We start from the raw sequence: 12,352 nt of genomic DNA on the forward strand, positions 1-12,352 counted from the left end.
TGATAGCATGGTGTTGAAAGTAGGCCTCTATGAATCCACTCAAGTTACAGTGGGCTCTCCTGATAGGTGGTTCTAGGTTATATGTCCTTTTAAAAAAGTAATCTTGTGAGAAATAGCCTACATTTAATTAAGAGCCGTGACCATTTGTTTTGAACTTAGTAATTAAATGATGTACTGGACTATATCTATCTTTCCTTCTAAGAGGTGTATTCTTTTTCTTTTTTTTTTATTAAGTCTTGAACATCAAACTGATGCGCATCTCATTGGGTGATTGCTGCATCTCCGCTCTTAAGTAGCCTATGGGCCCTACAGACTATACATTTACAGCCTAGTCAACAAAAAAGTTCAGACAAAGACAAACTCACCAACTGTAGATTGCTCTTTTCTTATCTCGTTTAAGTGGCGAGTAAGTTGATATTTCTTTTTCGTGTTGCGTCGACATGGAAGCACACCTGATAGTCGACAGCATAAGCCTGAGGTGTAGAGAGCATGCCGCACCTTTTGTATCCAGGGAGGCAGGTTATTTGGATAGAAGTCTATGCACTAAACAAACGAGAGGGAGGTCTACGCACTAAACAAACGAAAGACAGAGACCGTTGGCTTAGCCTGCAGAAAATAATGTAGGTAAATGTCAGATCGAGATGCAGCCTACCATATAAAGGCCTATAGAAAATACTGTTATAGCCTATACTACATACTATAGGCTAGGCTATCATTGTGGTCACACTAAACAAATGAACGCAAATTTGTTGAAACAATCAAAAGTCCTAGAGGTTTGCATACATGATCGTGGGAATTGTATTATAGTCTCTCCGAATACATAATGAGATGCAATGCCATGCAAGTTGTATGAGCAGGTATTATATAGCCCAGCCAATTAATAATGCATGTCTACTTCTTCCCTTGCTTGACGGATTCACCTTATTTCAGTCACTGCTGCACTAAACAAGACACGTTTATGTTTCACTCCTTGTCTCCTGTTTAAAATAGCTGAACTGAAAAACTTGTAAAATAATTGTCACAATGTTATTCTCAAGTGGATATGTTATACTCATATGGCATTGGATATCCTCCAACCATGTGGTGGCGCTGTCATATTTAAATGTATGCTGCGAGGTTTTTTTATGTGCCACTCTTTACATTTGTTGTTTGTTTTGACTTTCACACAAGCATGTTTTCTACCCCGTTTTAATGTTATATTCATTGTTGTGAGGATTTGTTATTTGTTACCCTTAAAAGTTTAAGAGGACAGGCTTGTCGAGAACAATGTCATCTCCGGAGTCCGGAAGTGGTAAGGAGACTCCTAAAGAACAAGGTTACAGGACCCCTGGTTTGAGAGGGGCGAAGACAACCACGCTTTTTCGAGCAGTAAACCCCGAACTATTCATAAAACCGGTACGGCCTAACTAGCCAAACAAAGCTTACATATACACAAAACTGGGCTGTAGCGTTAATTGGACAACGTTGTGCTGTATATAGTCTACCGTTTCATGAACATTTGTCTTGTGTTTTTCAGAATAAACCTGTGATGGCTTTTGGGCTCGTAACAATCACCTTGTGCGTGGGCTATCTGGGCTACCTGCACGCAATGAAAGACAACGACCAACAGTTGTATGAAGCAATTGACAGTGAAGGAGATAGATCCATGAGGAGAAAGACATCTAAATGGGACTGATCGCTGGCATTACTTTTTGAAGATTAATTTACTGTAGGCTGAACTTAGTGATGATTAAAACGCGTCAAAATAGATATTTGCTGATTTTGTTTCTCCAGCTGCTGCTTGTGGGGGGAAACACGCGTCAAGGGCCTGTGGCGTTCTAAACTACATCACAAAGGACTATTTTTGCTAGCATAATGTCGAATTTATTATGAAAGGAATCAAGCGTATTGTTTCCACTATCAGTTCTGCTTGATTCTAGACGGCAAGATATGCCACTCTATTTGCTGTGACCGCTGAAATGGACCGATCCCAAGGCCATGGGAAGCCTAAGGTGGGACCCAACCAATTATCACACCATCCCTCCACTGTGCCAACAGGATGTGATAGACGCACCGCAAGAAAACGAGAACCAACGTTGCACTCTCTAAAAGATTTGTATGGGGCCACGATGATAACGCTGAAACAGTTTAGAACGCACTCCAACATTATTGATATGTCATGTCAGATTTATTTATCACAGATAGATAGGCTAGAGATAGATAGATAGATAGATAGATAGATAGATAGATAGATAGATAGGCTATGTGTGCAGTATAGAATGAATAAAGAATATAGGCTACATAATCTCTATAAATACTAAAAAAGTAATTAAATATATTTTTAAAAGTCAAATATCCACAGCACTTAAAAAATGTTGCTAAAATTAGTGTGATGATAAAACTGCAATGCTACAACCGTTATTTGAGTAACTGAATTTCAGATATAGGGGAAAGCGTACACCAGTATTACATCACAGAATTTCAGAAGGAGAAAGATTAGTGTTATAAAGCTGCCATTGATGGGGCATGGGCGAAGGTAATTGATGATTTTGTAAATGACAATCATTTTGAATGCAACAGTAGCCCACATCAGTATGCATTGATATGTATTATTTTTAGGCTGATCTGGAAATTGTGTTAAAGACACTTCAGTGGGCCAAAAATGGAAAGAGAGATTTTGAGGAAGAAAGTTGAGAATGCAAACGCGTATTTGCAGGTAGGCTATAAGATTTGTACAAACAAATAGTAGGCCTATATATTTTTTCTATAAATAGGCCTACTAGCCTATAGTAATTGTCATGGTCCTTTAATTTTTGTGGGGGCGAATTCTGTGTTAAGAATATTTCTGATTATACTTTGAACATGACATTATTAAGCAATGGAACGTTATTTTTGCTTCTTTCTTGTTATGTTTGATATCTCAATGTTCTGAATCTCCAGGAAACCTTGGTTGAATATGACATGAAAATAAAGAGGCAGATCATGTCTGACATTGAGAAACTGCGCAAGCGAAATGAGGAAAGGGCGTCTCGAGATCCATAGGGTCATTGAGAAGATTGCCCAGCAGCATGCTAGGAGTGTTGTGTTAGCTAGACGAAAGGAGAAAGAAACAACTGTGTGTGCTGCCACAATACTTGAGAGGTCAGTGGTTAGTTGGGATCATGTGTCTATTTAAAAATCATCCCACTGGCATAGTACTGTAATGTATGATCCTCCTCTTTTGATGGTTTCTCAAGGGACTTCATGCTGCAACCAGAGCATGCCAAGGTCATTGCCAGTAAAAATAAAAATGAAATTCTGGAGGAGGTGAGGGTAGTGATGAGATCCAGCATAGCTGGCAACATTGAGAGAGCCAGAAGAGATGAGCTCGAGATTGCTGAACAGAATCTTAATCAGGTGGAGAGGAAGAACAAGGCAGAGCTGACTACCCTGAAGGAATCTGCACAACAGTTGGAGGCCCTCCTGGACAAGACGACCAGGGATCTGCGCACTGCAATAGTTGCTAAGCAGGTGTTTGTGGATAACCTGGAGGAGACCAGAGCAGCGTTCCAGGATTTCATCAATCTGCAGTTCAAAGAATTAAAGCCTGATCAAGCTGACTTTATACTCCCTTCAAAGAAAATTGACAGGGTGTGAGTGAATAGAAGCCTACCACCAACTCTTCAATCTACTTGTTAATAAATCGACCTATGTAGGCCTAACTGCATGAAACTGAACCTCGTTTTATGAATTTACTTTTATTTTAATGTTTACATGTTTTGGCTGAATAATCTTAAAGTGTTAGAATAAATTTATGAACATTTGCAGTCGAGTTTTTGGTTATGGCATAGGATATACACAAAGCCAGGCATTTTATTTAAAAGCCATTCACTCCGTAATATTATTAGTTTAACACTGTTTTAATTTCATAGCCTGGTCACGCAAGTTCTTAAAAAATCATATGAAACCATTATCAGGTAGGCGTTCACCCATGTCTGTCACGTTTCAGTATGTTTTCCCCGCCCTCTCCAATTTTCAAGTTATAAATTAGGTCCCCACGCTCACTCAATGGGACTGCTCAGCCGTATGATCCGCGTCGGAAAGGATCTAACATGGCGGAACGAAGTGCCGCTGTATCCCACGACTCGTTTCTAACTTAAAGCGAAATAAGGCGCAGTCTTTAAGATAGATTCGGTTGGAAAACACGAGAGGATTGCTTCCGAACTTTGTTGTATCCCGACGGAAAATGGCAATGAAAACAATGTTTGGATAGAGCGGTGAAAACCCAGGATGAGCCGCCACGCAACAGGTAGAATCGAGTCAAGTGCAGTGTTGTTACAATCTTACAAAAAAAGAACCCTTTCCAGCGTTACATTCTTTCTCATGAGCTTTTACATTTTCTAAGCGCATGTTTTTTGAAGAATAATGAGAAATCCACGACACTATTAATGTAATTCACTTGATGAGGTGGATGAGGAAATGTAGGAGTTTCCCGGACTGATCTCTCCAATGGGGGAGGGAATTTCAAGTTGTTCTCAAGCATGTTTTTAATGTAAATATTCGTTTCCCACAAAATCCTTTCAGAATCCCAAGGGTCCTCTCACTCTCGGCCGTTGCCTGCAGATCGTGTGTTAAACTCTGGAGCAGTAGTATTCCCTGGTAGGCCTACATACACAATTCACATGTTTATAGATTTAACATATGTAAAATGTGGTTAAGTCACTAGTAGGCTATTCTCTCAACAGGTGCCTTTGATCAGTATGGATGTCCTTTGGTGATATTTCCTGTGGATGCTCATGGCAAACTAACTTCAGATCTAAGCAAAGAAGATGTGGTTTATTTCATAAACTACTTTATTTGTTTGAACAAGTATGTAACACTTCTGAAACGAGTTTAAGACAATTGCAATGTTTTGTGTTAAGTGCTCTAATATTATTTTGCTATCAATAGTCAAAAACAGGAGAAGGAGAGCCTGGTTGCAGTTGTGGCTGATTTGAGGCAAGCCTCTCTCACTGCTACAAGGTTCATCGCTGAAACACTACTTCTCCTTGAGGTATCTGTTGGCTTTATCACTGCAAAACAGCAACAGAACACTTTATCAGTTTATTTCTGATATGAATTCTGCACCAATTCACTTTTACATGATTATGAAATCGACTATTGTCCTGAGGTTTGAACAGTATAAGAATCTAAAGTTTGTTACTTTGCATTCTGTTTAAAAGATCTGTTACACTTACTCAAAAGTTGCAAAAAGATCCTGCACACTTGCTTAATCCATGATTTTCATTCCTGTCAGTCCTAATCACATTATGTACTAGTTCAAAGTGCTGTTGTCTGGGGTTGATCTTTGGGCCACAATACAAACTGCGTCACTGGTCATAGTGGAAATCTTTTTGACTCGAGTCTAAAGCACTGAATCTGAGGGAGGGGAGGTGGATCACATGCATGCAGGATCATATGCTTTCAGTTATTTAGTAGAGAAATCCTAGTGGAATTGCATTATCCAAGTTCAATTGGGTATGTTTTTTTGTTTGTTTTTTTTACTTTTAAGTTTTTTAGTGTCTCTTTTGGGGGGTGTAAGCCTTTCGATCAAGTCAAATAGAAGGTTGAGGTTGACTATCTGTAAACATTGATGATATACAATGTAAATTTGGTGCAGTGAAGCAGCCCTTGTTTTGGTACTGATTTATTGAGCCACAACATGGGGGAATGAAGTGCCAATGAAATGTTTAAATGTGGCTTAACTTTGACTTGTTTAATTAATTTGTATCACATTGATGCAAATATTAACATTTTTTAATTTCTGTACTCACCTAGCGGCATAGGAGGACTGTTCATACTGTGTACATGGTTCAACCAAACAAGAAGGATGTCCTCAAATTATTGTTAAAACTGCTGATGCCATCCAAGTCTTATGTTGCTCCCTTTAAGGTACAATAACTTACTCATTGACATTTTACTAAGATTACACTTTTCATGTAAAGTCCGTTTCATAATGGTCTTCTCACCCACAGAGAGTTCTTCTGAAAGAAGTCTTTGAACTTTCCAACTACATCGATAGAAGCCAGTTGACTGCATCTTTAGGAGGCTACCTTGTTTACTGTCATCAAAGTTGGGTTACATTTGTGAAGGTACTACTTTTAGAGGCATTTATTCTGTAACACGGTGTTGTTGGTATGAATCCCAAGAATGCTCTATGGACTACCACTGTCATTCGTCTTTTTTTTTTGCAAGTACACACTGGACTTTCCTCAAATCCTGAGCAATTGTAGTATAAAGCCAAGTGAGTGTAATGTGTGATCCTCTTAAAAGACTCGACTTGGGCAGAAGCTCACAAGAGCTCAAATGTTCTTCCGCTTGAGCTCATGCACCTCTTATATGATATCAGCTCAAAACTATGGTGGAGGCTAGCTCCTGCACCTAAATATAAACAGTGCTGTTGAGTACCAGCACCAATGCCTGTTCAACTCAAGCACTGCTTAAAAGGGAAGTCTTGTTTGCTGCTGTGAGCTTGGCGCGTGGATTGTCAGAGGTCTTATGATCAGTCATAACTGCACTAATAGGCTTAACACATGGCAGCATTGTCTTCTCCTCATTGGAGGAGACTTTGCTGAGACTATCCACAGTACAGTTGTTGATTTTCTACTTATCTGAAGGTTAAAATGCCCTGAACTGTACTGCTCTCAATGAGTCTCTCTCTCTCCTAAATCTTTCTCTTGCAAAACATCCTAATATTGATTAATTAATCTGTGCAGTGACATCAGTGGGGAGATTTTTTATTTGTGAATCCATTCATGAGTTTCAGTGATGCGGCCCCAGTCCTATTGTTGGTTACCTTGGTGAAGCCTGCACAAATGTGGAAGGCAATCAGCTGACCTCATTAGCACGTGAAAGGCAGCCCCTCTTGCCAGTTGATCATATTCAGTCATGTTTGAATGGGCATTCATCCATGTGATCTGTCCTGTGAGCAAGATTTTTTTGAATACTTAACGTGCTGTAACAATGTTCTCTTTTAGACTGAGTATGTTTGCAAACCCTTATTGGTTTTACAGGGTGTAGCCTATATTTCTGTTGCATGATTTGGTTTGTGATCTTACTTCTACAGGCATAGCCTTTGTAGCGTATTTTTCTGTGAACATTGTAATCATTGTTCAGCCTTTGCTTCCTACTCTCCTCTAACATTCTCATTGGGCTTTTGATATTGCAGGAGATTGATGCCTTCGTCCAGGAGTTCCTTTCAGTTGTACAAAGACTCCCTTCCTGCATTTCCACCTTGCAAAGTCTCTCCAGACAGATTGTGCCCTCTAGCTTTGACGACCTGAAAGACTTCTGCTCCACCAACGAGGCTACGTTTCAGCATCTGAGGAGGTAAAGGGTCTCTGTCTTGAGTCTGAAAAAACATTGCCTTCTTATGAACATATACAGGAGATCTAGGTATTCACTCTTATCTGGGCATGACTTGCTCTGCTGTTTAGGGAGCTGGGCCTGGATAAACTGCTGAGGAACTGTGAGTATGTGGTGGAGAAGCTGCGCTACCCTGAGAATGAGCCCTGCTATCAAGCAATGGCTGGCACGGCCCTCTTCACACAGACCGCCTTTGAAATGTTACAGAACTACAGCAGGTATTGTAGCAATGACACAGATTAGATCAGTGCTATCTGCTTTCTTCTACTGACTACGTTCAGGAATATGTTTTGCATTTGTTCCTTTCACATTTGTGTCCTAATTGTAGATATGATTTGGAAGTGTTTGAAATCTTGAGACTTAAGTTCTCTTAAACCTCTATGTGAAGGTTCATGACTCTATTGCTACAATTATGCTTTTCAGTGGATTGAAGGTATTTTGTTTTCTTTGTTGAAAGGATAACGGCAGCTGTGGAAAAAATAGAGCTGCTGTGGCAACGGGCCTTTTCCAAGGCTCACCTCCAGCTGCAGGTCTTCCAGCTCCGTGAGGAGGCACAGCAGGTGGGTCAATGGATATTAATTAGTTCACTTCTCCTGCCTTTGCCTTGTTCTGATTATTTAAGAGAAAATGTACTTGTATATTAACCTCTCCTTACAGATAACAGAACAGATCAGCAGACTTCAAAAAGAGAAACTCCAGCCTTACAGAATTGAGATTGCCAAAGATGCTATAAAGGCAGAGATATTGGCATCACAATTTGAAGCATCTATCTACACACCTGCAATGGTAGATTCAGTCTTATTTCTAACTAATATAAGAACATGAAGTATTGGATTTGTCGTCTGAAATGTGAACTCTTCACGTTGGTCATATGCTACATTTGTGCTTTCAAATATTTCAGGCGCTGGTTCGCTGTGCTGAAGATGTGATCCACACTTTAGCTGAATCTTTGCCACCCGGTGATGCCCAAACTAGGGAGGATTGGGTACTGGACCTGGACAGGCTTAAGGAACACTTCCACTCTGTCGTAGAGCTCCCATATCAAACTCTCAGAGCAGTCTCTGACTTCTATAATTACTACAATAAAGTAGGTATCCTCCTGACCATTTCATTGTAAATGGTGGATGATCAGGGAGATCAGTGTCTTCTGTAGTATTTAATAATTCCGGGCTGTTATTTCATTTCTCTCTTTCTCTCCTATACAGTCCAAAATCTGGTACAACGTTGTCCTCTGTGAGAACTTGCTCCAAGATCTCCTGTGGGGTGTAAACAGTGAGAGCCCCCCCAAACAGTGCCAGCCTCAGCTGGTACACAGTGGTGTCCCTGCGTGGAGGCAGTCGGTCTGTGACTTCCTGAGGAAGAATCCCTCCCCAGATATGGAGGAGCTGGTCCAGCTGGCACACCTAGCCAACGTCATCCCAGATGCTGCGCTTCAGAGAGTTGGAAAGCAGCTGTCGCAACGGTGAGAACTTGCATACCGGAACACAGGTTGGATGTTGCATGATCTTCCAACTGATGTGGCAGCATTTACGCTTTTAATCTTTTGTCAAAATTTAACAGAACCCACCCTCCCCCCTTGTCCCCTTTAGGTGCATGACCCTTAGGAAACTACTGACCGCTTCAGGAGTAGTATCAATCAATGACCTTCAATTGGCTCTGCAGTGGCAGTATGACTTTCTGAGGGCTAGCCATACACATGGGTCCCACACTGACCTGGCCATAGGCAGAGGGGCTGAGACCATTCAGAACAGGCCAGGCGTTGCATGTAGCCCTCTTGGGAATCCTAGTCCCAGATTAGACCACCACACCAAGGAGAATGTGCACAGCTATAGCTCCCTCTCCAACCTCACCAAGTGGACAACAGGAAAGATGACACCCCACCATCAACAACGTCTGTCCCCGTCTACAGCAGTCTCTGGGGCGGTGTCTGCCACCGGTAAGCCTCCCTCCCTCAGCTCGTTTGACTCTGGCTTTGACGGAGCAGGAAGCAGCCACCTGGAAGTCGGAGGAGGGAGAGAGGGATGGGAGGGGCTGTCCAGGCTAGCAGGCACTAGAGACTCCTTCAGGCCGGTCACTAGGCAGCCCCAGATCCACGAGGAGAACATCTCCAGTGTGTCTGACTCGGAGGACCGCAGGGAGGACTTCAACTTTGGTTCTGTGGGTAACACCTCCAAGGCTAGCATTGAGATAATCCCAAAGATTACAGTGGACTCACTTAACTTTGAAATCAAGGTGAAGCGGTCAGCAATGTTGCCCCAGAACCCCTGGCTGAGCCTTCCTGTGGAAGACCTGGAGAACTCCTACACGGTCACCATCACACACAACCCACCAGCACATCAGAGAGATCTCAAAAGTCCAGACTCCTCAGAGCATTCTCATCACACTGACCAATCCAGCAGGTCTCGAGACCAGCCCACACAGACGGAGAGTTTTGAGGATCCAGAACTGAGCCCCATAAGGAATGTCCTCTCCAGCACAATCACAGAAGCAAGAGACAAGTCCGACTGCACTACAGAGAGCATTCCCACTCTCCTCTGGGATTCCTATGACTTCCACAACCTTAAACAGGACACCTGTGAAAGGTAATACACCATCGGTTTGCCTATGCTCTTAATGTATATTCCTGGCTCTTTTTTCACTTCACATTATGTTCTGTTAATCATAAGTCAGGTGCTCAGATTTTTTTCTGCTATTCGTTTGTAGGATAACCAGCTCAATGAGTGAAGTTTCTCTAAATGATTGGGATCTAAAAGAGCAGGAAGGTCTGAGGGATGTAGAGGAGATCCTGGACAGGGCAGCTGGAATACTGGAGGCAAGTTAACACTGTTCTTTTCACCTCGTTTGACTTATTACATTCACCTTACAGTGGTTTGTGGCTCGTGTCCCAGGAATAAATGGATTGCACACTCGCTGTACATAGCTTGCCTTGTTGCCATAGTAATTACCCGTTTCATTGTGTGCATACTTTGCTCAACAGGAGGAAGAAAATGTGCTGGCACAGGAAGAGATGTTGGATGTTCTCCTGAAGACTGAGGGCACAAGCAAACAGTGGGCGTTATGGGGCAGTGCCGATCAGCCTGGGGTGGTACGTTGTATACATGAGAAAAAGATTGCCTGCACACCACTGACGGTGATCCACTGTTCCTAAAATACAAATTGGTTTCCATAAATTAGGTTCAGACTTTCAAACTGCAATGCTTAACAAATTATTAATTGTTTTTACCATGTGGCTTGCTGCATACAGTATAAAAGGTGTTTGTGTTGAACGAGCAATGCTAGTACTAATATAACAACTCATTTTGTTGCTCTCTCTCAGTGGAGGTTCTAGTCAACTGACTCTCCAATAATCATTCTGTTTTTTAGATGTCCTCCAGTGACCTGGTTGAGGCAGGTGTCCTCGGCCTTGAAGATGGTCCTGCCTCTGTAGATTCTGAGAACCCCGGTGAATTCCCATCACTGGAGGCTGCAAGTGATCCCTCAGATTACAACACGTCCCTTTACGGAGGTCTGACTGCCTCAGAGGCGATGGCATCCAGCAGCAGGGGAGAGCTGCTGAGGGAGCTGAGAGGACTGCACGTGCTGGAAGAGCTGATCATGGAGGAGAACATAAAGATTCACAAGCTGAGACTGAGTGAGAAGGAATGCCTAGACGAGAAGCCTCCCGAATCCACTGTCCCACGAAGTACAAGCAAGGAAAGGCAGATGTTCATATTGGAATTGGAGAGAGAGAAAAGGGAAGTGGAAATAATGGAGAGGAACTTTGATAAAGAGAGGGCCAAAGAATGTAAACTCAAAAAGCGCTTGAGCAGAACGAGGAAAGTCGTGAAATGCTCCATAATGGAGAGGGCTTCTAAACTTAGAAACATAGAGGACAGTGCCCTCTGTGATGAGATTATCTCAGAGAGCAGGAGTCAACACCACAACACACAGCACTTGGCAACAACAGCCCAAAATGATATTAACCTGGATATCAATACATCTTGTAACACCCATGCAATCTCATTTCCAGATTCTACAACTGAAAAGCCTATATCACAAGACGCAGTTCAACCTGTAAATACTCAGTCATCACCTGGGACTAACACCAATGGTATATATGAATCTCATATTGATCTCACTGTTCCTAGTGTGCCACAGCCTGCTATAACCCCACCACAGAGCACTCACAATTCTAAGGAATCTAGCCAGGAGGTGGGTATCCAACCCCAGGAGGATGCAGAAGAGAATGAACTACCTTCTAGATCCATAGAAATTGCTGTAAGTTGTGCACCAGAGGCCTCCTTGACTCCTGAAAGGTGTCCTGAACATGGATTGTTTGACCCTGGTGGAAACTCGGACAGCCCTCCTGTGCCTAAAGCTAGAAAGGCACAGCTTTCTGTAAATGAAACGGGTCCTAAAGTCAATAGATCAACAGAACCAATGCACGTGACATGTACTAATTATTTAGATTCCAAGCCTGTCACCCAAATACTGTCTACTACTCCAAAACCTAAAGAGCGGAAGACCAAGCCTCCAATCAAATGTCCCAGTCCCATTCTGAGTCCTGATATGAATGGGACCACCAATAACAACAATAACAAAGCCATCACAGATCAGCAGGCATCTGCGTGCAATAAACCTGTTGAGTCCAATGCATATGCTCCTCCAGAGGACTCCCCAGTACTTTCCTGGGACCCTGAAATGAGTCAAACTACTGATTCCTACTCAAATGTGGATGAACTACCTCCTGAATTGATATCTGATCAATGTGAGCCAAGTGGAGTTGATGGGCAGAGTGCAGATATCCACTGTGGGGTTGCCAGGAGGTCCATCTCAAGGCCACCAGTGAACCAGTTCCAACACCCATCCATCCATATCAACTCCAGACAGGTAAGGCTTAGTAGTCGCTACTAAAGCCAATTCACAAGCCTGCAAGAAACGATTGGTTCTTTTTCACTTGAATGGGAATTTTTCACTTGAATGGGAATTAAGTGTTAACTTTTACTTGCAG

The 12,352-nt window shown here is 42.3% G+C and overlaps 1 protein-coding gene across 1 annotated transcript; it reads left to right on the top strand.

Moving 5' to 3' along the window:
* The first annotated feature begins 1,159 nt into the window (after positions 1-1,159).
* Positions 1,160-1,733, top strand: smim8 (small integral membrane protein 8). Its single transcript, XM_084439873.1, has 2 exons — positions 1,160-1,395; positions 1,517-1,733. The coding sequence occupies exons 1-2, from the start codon at positions 1,267-1,269 to the stop codon at positions 1,673-1,675; spliced, it is 288 nt and encodes a 95-aa protein (XP_084295999.1). The 5' UTR covers positions 1,160-1,266; the 3' UTR covers positions 1,676-1,733.
* Positions 1,734-12,352: the final 10,619 nt, after the last annotated feature.

The sequence above is a fragment of the Borostomias antarcticus genome (assembly GCF_949987555.1).
Source record: "Borostomias antarcticus genome assembly, chromosome: 6".
NCBI classification, from domain to species: Eukaryota; Metazoa; Chordata; class Actinopteri; order Stomiiformes; family Stomiidae; genus Borostomias; species Borostomias antarcticus.

What these genes read in the sequence shown, in the direction of transcription:
- smim8 (XM_084439873.1), top strand. Translation starts at nt 1,267, where the DNA reads ATGTCATCTCCGGAGTCCGGAAGTGGTAAGGAGACTCCTAAAGAACAA. An exon ending in CCGAACTATTCATAAAACCG is followed by an intron (nt 1,396 to 1,516) that starts GTACGGCCTAAC and finishes TGTGTTTTTCAG; the next exon opens with AATAAACCTGTGATGGCTTT.